At 44.3% G+C, this 7,965-nt stretch overlaps 1 protein-coding gene across 4 annotated transcripts in view; it reads right to left on the bottom strand.

Moving 5' to 3' along the window:
* Positions 1-508: 508 nt before the first annotated feature.
* smad10a (SMAD family member 10a) overlaps positions 509-7,965 on the bottom strand; it is a 33,674-nt gene continuing 26,217 nt past the window's right edge. For 3 of the 4 annotated variants that reach the window (XM_062530227.1, XM_062530229.1, XM_062530228.1), the window contains exons 10-12: positions 7,303-7,471; positions 6,823-6,961; positions 509-6,491 (exon numbers count right to left, since the gene is read on the bottom strand). In XM_062530227.1, coding sequence (XP_062386211.1) covers positions 6,280-6,491; positions 6,823-6,961; positions 7,303-7,471 — 520 coding nt within the window. In that variant the 3' untranslated portion in view covers positions 509-6,279. The remainder of the gene's footprint in view (positions 6,492-6,822; positions 6,962-7,302; positions 7,472-7,965) is intronic. The other variant, XR_009937254.1, reaches the window with a different exon arrangement.

Genomic DNA, 7,965 nt, shown 5'->3' with positions numbered 1-7,965 from the left:
TCTGCCAAAGCCCTCACAGGTGCATCAAGGCACTCGATCTTTCTGGTATCTAGGTCATAGGACACTCACTAATATTCCTCAATAGGTTATGTACAGTAGGCTATAGCCGTTAAGATATTAACACTGCCAAGCGTAAACAACATGGCTGCTGACATACTCATGACCTTACATATTTGGCTGACGTTGTGCCATTAGGCATTTAGCACAATAATAAACATGTATTTATTATTATATAACAAAATGAAATAAAATAAGCAGATACACATTGTATCTCAGCTTCGAAATGTGACGTTATAATGTGCCTTTTTGAGACCAATGCACTACTTTTTGTGAATATCACTTGTTGTCACTTGATGATATCAACACTTGGTTAATCAAGAGTGGAGAGTCATTGAGAGTAATCCTTGAAGACATAAAGCAAACAAACACACAAACAAACAAACAAACACAAACAAACACACAAACAAACAACAATCCAAACCGAATAAACAGACAGACAGAACATCAGTGTTTTGTATCAAAATGTTTTACTTTGGTGTACAGTCAACATAACAGGAGCAGCACGTCCTTATACAATAAAATCATTATAATTACAACAATAATTGAATTAACAATATCAATAAAATAGCCAAATTCATCATTTGTCTTTCTACACTGGATAACATTGTTTAAATACTATTGTTGTAAGAAATTGCTATTGTAACACGGAATGCTGCAAGGTTTTCCAATTGGAGCGATTGTCTTGTTTATTGGCATATTTTTGTTTTCCATAAGAATGATAATGAACCTGCACAAAGAGGTTACTTTAGGTCAACGATTAAAACCACATGAGGACACAGCTGGAGCTCGGAGGGTGGAGGGCATTATGGGATATCGCCATCACAGCCTTTGCAGCATGACCACTTGATCCCTGGGTTCACTTACGATGAAACGTCCCAAAGGAAGGAGAAAGGGCGCGGGGAAGGGATGGCAGCGTGCAGACAGTCTCTATTAGCATACTAGGTAGCGAGGTAACGTTTTTACTTATTTTATTTATTTTTTAATCTTTCAACAGCGACACTGGCGACAAATATGCATTTTGTCAGTTTTAAGGCAAAATTAAACCTACAGTATTATTCTAAAAAAGATGGTCAAGCAAACGTTTTTTTTTTTTTTTTTTTTTAATATATTTTTTTTTTACGATTATCGTCACAAAACAGCAGGTAAGCTACCCGACTCCCCCTCAAAGCATTGCAAATAAGTCTAAGCTCACAACAGCAGGTTTACAGTACCTTAGAACATCTAGTTACCAATTTAGATCTATTTCAGCATATTAACTCACGGTGTGTTTCTCTAAAAAATCATGATTGTACTGCTTTACAACATATTACATATTAGAAGTGTATGATTCTTTTTCTCATATAAAATGGAAAGAAGGTCTGCCAGTCCTACTGATGAATGAAATCATCCAAATGAACTAAAGTGCCTATCCAAATATATGTCATTTTCCAAACTGGGCCTGATATCACAACACTACACTTAATCGATCTGGAATGATGCAACGATGAAGGCACAGACCAGAAACAGGAAACAGTGGCGAGTGACAGGAAGTAGGTCACAACAATACTTCGTACTCATGCCGGTAACACTTTACTTGAACCCTACTTCATTAGACAGACATAACCACGTCTTGAAAATATTATAGCAGTCCATAGGGACATTTGCGTTTTCAAAGATGTATCTTTGAAAGCTCAGGAGACCTGGATGCAATCTCATTATTATTTCAATTATGTACTAATCAAACACATATAATATGTCTCCTAAAATTCCTTAGGAGAGGCATCTTGAGACAGAAATTAGACGAGGCACTTTAATATAAAAATCTAGCATAATTGATTAAAAAAAGGGATCTCCTGGCTATCTCTCTTCACATAGCTATGAGCTGTGTTCTTGTCATAGGCTAGTTAAATGCACTTGATTGTGAACATGTGTGCCTCTTCCTAAAACATCAACGTCGACAGAGGAGGACATATTGTATCTAAAGGTTCGGTCAAAACTAAACTATGATTTGCGATCCTGTTGAGATCTCTCCTTTCACAGCATAGCAGTAATTTAGTCCATATAGAAATCTCATTTTTCATTTCACTGTAGTCTAAGTCTGTAGATCTCTTTTCAGATTATCTTTCTTAAGTTAGATGCACACATCATAACAGCTGATGTCCAGTGATTTCACGATGCCGTGTTACCGTTATCTTTAGCAATGATAGCAGCTCTCTATACCCTAACAGCATAATGTCACGTCATTAAACTACATTAGTATCTTTCAGTCGAGACAAGCAAGGTGTGATGACACTATTACTATTACTGTACTATGTACGACAGCATTTGACATCTGCCTTGACAAGATTTTGACATGTCAGTCCGAAGTTCGAAGGTTCAAGTAAAGTGCTAACTTTGGCCGAGACAAGAGCTGACATCGACGACGACTACAAATGGCCGACTCTTCCATCGTCAGCTGCAGACATGCTGGCAGTGTGTAAGTGCACAAAAAAAGACATCACCAGAGGTTTGGAGTGGCTAGACCACTATCATTCTCAAACGTAAAGGAACCGATTCCCCCACTTTCCCCACCATCACCTATTAAGTCAGTAAGCTAAGGACTCCTGTGAAAATCACACAGAACTTCAGTGAGCAACTGTCTAAAATACTAGTAGAATCCAATCATGAAACTGGTGTATTTTGTGAATCTAGTGAACTTCTACGCATAAGAAAGTATCACTCTATTCATAGTGGCAATCTGGCAAGAGGTTCAATACCAAAGACTACACATTAACTCACTACTGTCCTGCACCAGCAAAGGGCCCATTTAACCATATACGTTGACTTAAGGGCCATTCACACCAAGAGCGATAACTACGACAATAACGGCACAAAAGTGTCGCTCTAGCTAATATAAATGACGACGTCCACACATAAACTACAGCGATAACGACACTAATATCGTTATAGTTACAGTTATCTTGATAGCTATCGTTCTTGGTGTGAACAGCCTTCTAGAGCTCTTGTATTCAACCAGTGGCAGGCAGATGAACCATAAGGCGGATTCGACTTGCAGTAACCGCCTGCAGCCGTCTTAAGACGACTGCGTAGCATGGTTTATTTCAGAGATTCTGAAACGTTTTCAACCGTGACGTATGCACAACTCCGGGTTGAAAACGTGTCAGAATCTCAGAAATAATCAGGTATGCAGTCAGCTTAAGCAACTGTAAGCGGCTACATCAAGTCGAATCCGCCTATTGTTCCAGTCCTCTAGAGCTGAATGCCCAGGTGCCTGCGATGAGCTCTGACGCTGATGTGACGTAGGCGCGTGTGTCTGGGAGAGGGAGTAGAGAGGCCATGTCATGGAAGGCACACAGGTCCTTTACTCTAACCTCACGGACAAACAACAACGTCACACACAAAAACAACTCTTACTAAGCTCACTCCAGGACGACAACATAGACATGGTCTTCACTTTGACTAAAGCCTACCTTACACTGACAGACTTTGACATGATTTGGGAAAGATTCTTGAAAGATTGTAGTCTTTAACTAATGCCCCTCATTCAAGCTTTAATCAAAAGACAACAATCTTTCAAGAATCTTTCCCAAATCTTGTCAGAGTCTGTCAGTGTACTACGCTCGTCATCACGCAGATGCTAACGGTTGGACTACACGAGTTCGGACTACTAACCGAGTTCAGCTCCAAGAGCACAGAAACTGTTCTAGAACACTGTTTCGAATGCACGTGCCGCTATCACATCTGGCGTAGCCAGATTACAATGGAAACGAATTGTCGCAGCGAACACTTTGAGCGGAACGCTTCGGTTACGTGCCCGATGTAACGTACCCGTTGGTCCGACTCAAATATTCTGGAGTGCTCTGCTCTAGAGTGTTTGGTCAGAATGTCAGGCCTGCTCGCGTTAGGTTCCGGTAGGATTCCGGTCTCACTCACCGTGGTTACATGAAACGATGAAATGTGCACAGACAAGTGAACATCGTTTAAGATGCACTGCAATCTATGGAGCTGATTAGTCCATTTATTTGCTGGTCTGGGTGATGGTTGGGGATGGGGGGGGGGTGTCTGTGAATCCTGCCTGGTTGTCTCTTTAAGGTCTCACGATTCAGAACCCTATTTGATTGCCACAAAGTGTCAAAGCTATCTTATGAGAGATGCAAAGGTAGAGTGTATTTGGCTTAGGACAAAAGATAGAAAAAAGAAAAACAACAGTTTCAACACTGAGTTCAGTTGGGCTGTCATGAGGTAATCAGGCTTTGGGGAGTATTGTCTCTCCACATGGCAAAAAAGGATTTGGTTATATACACTGAACCTACTCTTCACAGACACACACCAATGTCACAATGTATTCTTATTAAAGCTGAACATCTGGACACACTTGTATTCATCTTGTCTTATTTGTATGTCTATCTTTGTTTTTCTTTTGTATGAAAATAAATACGTTGGTGGGCTGATGCCTTGCATGGTTGTGAATATGGCTAGCGAGGTAGCAAGGCTACCAAACTGACAAGAGGTTGTGTGAAAAGGTCAAAGGTTGCACAGAGGGGAGAGGCACAAAGGACCACTTTACGAGTACTGGGGTGGGGGTTTGTGATGCCAATGTCTAAACTGTCTCTATCTTCTAGAATTATCTCACTGGTCTTGAGATTCTATGACAAAATCATGATAGTTCCAGAACATTCCAGTAGGGCCGGAATGGGTTTAGACAGAAGTAAGAAATGTGTGTTGGGCTCGTGAATAGAATCCTGCATGTGGGGATCTATTCTCCCTCTGGAAATGGTTTCTCAGGTTTGGACAAGATAAGTCCCTAGTGTGTGTGTGTGTGTATGTGTAGGTGTTTCTGTTGGCTCTGAAGGTATGTGTTTGTGTGTGTGTCTGTGTCTGTGTGTGTGTGTGTGTGTGTGTGTGTGTGTGTGTGTGTGTGTGTGTATGAAAGCTTGAAACATGTGTTACGAAAGTGCTTGACAAACAATGGATCCCTTAAATACATTTAGGCTAGATTTTCATCCAAATGAATGTTTGGTTTGACTGATGAGGTTTCTCCTTCCCGTATTATGCTTGCCATAAAATGCTGTGCAAAGCTACGAAGTTCTATTTACAGTAAAGCTGTATCCCTGAACTCAATGAGCTGTAAACCCTGTGCACGTGAATATCGAACTGTCGCCACATACGGTACGTACTGTAACGTTACAGTGCAAAGAAAGACACACTGAATGAGAAAGAACGGAAAAAGAAAACAGAAAACTATTCCAAACTCATCAAAAACAACTCTCCTAACAACGACAACAACAAAAAAAAAGTCACAATGTGATTGCATTTCTAGTGAAATCTTTTCCAAAACATATTTCAGGGATCCACATACACCTGTATACTGTTATAGAGGTCATGATACGAGAGTGTGCAAACCCAGATAGTGGACAACTGGAACGGTACCCTGGGGTCAGAAACTGGACCGACTCCGGCCTGATCCATTTCAGCGCCTACCTGAAGCCTCACTCACGGATTAACATGATGTCGTTGTGTGGTGAGTCGCACACAGTGTTTGGTTTGCGTTAACGGATCGCGTAGTGCAGAAGGGTTCTTAACGAGTTGCATGCGTTGGAGTTGTGTTTGTGTTGGGTTCTGAGGCGAGCCTTGGCACCAGCGCAAGACGATCACCAGCAGAAATTCAACCAAAGAGAGAGAAAAAAAGAACACCCTCCCTTCTTACATCATTTCATTGCTGTTGAATGGCTGTGGTGATCATTTGGTTGTTTAAACCTTTGCATGTTTAGTACGCTACTGAAGAAGAAGAAGAAGAAGAAGAGACAAAAGAACAGGTGCAAATTCAACACTGGCATACTCATCTTGATTTGGCCCAGTAGGTAAGCTTAGATGTGTTTCTATTTGTTTTTGTGTGTATATATGTGGGTGTATGTATGCATCTGTGTGTATGTAACAGTGTGTATGTGTGTGTGTGTGTGTGTGCGTGTGCCTCTTCGTGTTATTGTGTGTATGCCTTTGTGTGCTTGTATGTTTCTATACCTTTGTCTGTATCTGTATGTGTGTGTGTGTGTCTGTCGGTGTATATGCCTGTGTGTGCGTGTGTGTATGTGTGTATATGCCTGTGAGTATGTGTGTGTGTGTGTGTGTGTGTGTGTGTGTGTGTGTGTGTGTGTGTGTGTGTGTGTGTGTGCATCTCCCAGGAACATGCCAGTGCAGGTGGGGTAGCCGTGGCGCCCCCGCTCTCCCCCTCTCTCTGTCTCAGTTGGAGGGGCCGGGGTCGGCCAGGGGCATGGTGTGGAGCACCTCGTCCAGCAGCTGCAGCGCCCGGTGTAGGTGCACCTCCACCCAGCAGGGGGTGTGCTTGATGCTCTGCCGCGGGTAGTCGGGCCCCCAGCCCTTCACGAAGCTCAGCCGCAGGATGCACAGGCGCCGCAGGTCGTCCACTCCGATGCCGGCTGCTGCAGAGAGACCTGGTGGTACAAGGGGAGAGAGAGGGTGAGGGGTGCAGAGAAGCCTGGTGGTATGAGGGGAGAGAGGGGGTGAGGGGTGCAGAGAAGCCTGGTGGTATGAGGGGAGAGACGGGGTGAGGGGTGCAGAGAAGCCTGGTGGTATGAGGGGAGAGAGGGTGAAGGTGTGGGGTACCTCAGGGCTCAGTGCCATGTGTCTCACGGGTACCTACTTATGTGTGTGTGTGTGTGTGTGTGTGTGTGTGTGTGTGTGTGTGTGTGTGTGTGTGTATGTGTGTGTGTGTGTGTGTGTGTGTGTGTTTGTGTGTGTGTGTGTGCGTGTGAGTATACGTACTGACTGCAGGGGCGATGCCTCCTACTGATCCGGGTCCAGGGATGTTGCCTGCTACTGCGGCTGCCTGCGCTGCAGCTGCTGCTTGAGCTGTGGCCGCCTGCTGCTGCATCTGCCGGTGGCACTGCCTCAGGTCAAACACCTGCACACACACACACACACACACACACACACACTCAACATTAGCCTTTATTGGGGGCCCATGAACATGCCCTCAGAGTATAGCACTGTAGCTGCAGCAACTTGAGCTACTGTAGGTAGAACTGATTGTTTTTGTTTTTTTCTCAGTGACCTCAAGACACAGACCTACACACACACACACACACACACACACACACACTCACGAATGACTACAACAATAACAGGGGCCACCTACTATCATAACAGGGAACATCAAAGCGCACGTGCACACACACACACACACTCACACACACACACACACACACACACACACACACACACACACACACACACACACCACACCTTGATGTAGGCTCCTGGGTAGATCTTGTGCACGGCGTCTCCAGGCGCTCTGCCGGCCTCGCGGTCCAGGTAGTAGCTCTGGACGAACACGGCATGGTCGCTCATGCAGCGCATCCACACGTCGCCCTCCCCCCGGCACTCCAGCTGCACGCCCTTACCGATGTGGAGCCTGCGCCGACAACACACAGGGGACACACGTTAGCAACGCAAAGAGCAGAGAACAGCAGAGCAGAGCAGAGCAGAGCAGAGCAGAGCACAGCACGGCACGGCACGGCACGGCACGGCACAGCACAGCACAGCAAGGCACAGCAAAGCACACCACAACAGAGCACAGCACAGCACAACACAACAGAGAACAGCAAAGCACAACACAACAGAGCACAGTACAGCACAACAAAGCATAACAAAGCAAAGAAAAGGAAAGAGGAGCAAAGACAAGTGATGAGCAGCACAGGATGTCAAGGCACAACAAAGCAAAGCAAAGCAAAGCAAAGAACAAAGCACAGCACAGCACAGCACAGCAAAGTAAAGCACACAGCAAAGCAAAGCAAAGCACAGCAAAGCAAAGCACAGCAAAGCACAGCAATCTATCACTAGAATGCACAGCACAAAATAGGTCAATCCCCATCATTGAATGGACTGTACCATAAATGAAAATATTTT

This window comes from Sardina pilchardus, chromosome 24 (assembly GCF_963854185.1).
Source record: "Sardina pilchardus chromosome 24, fSarPil1.1, whole genome shotgun sequence".
Lineage (NCBI taxonomy): Eukaryota > Metazoa > Chordata > Actinopteri > Clupeiformes > Clupeidae > Sardina > Sardina pilchardus.
Note: the sequence above shows the minus strand (reverse complement) of the source record. Positions and strands in the feature narration are given on the sequence as shown.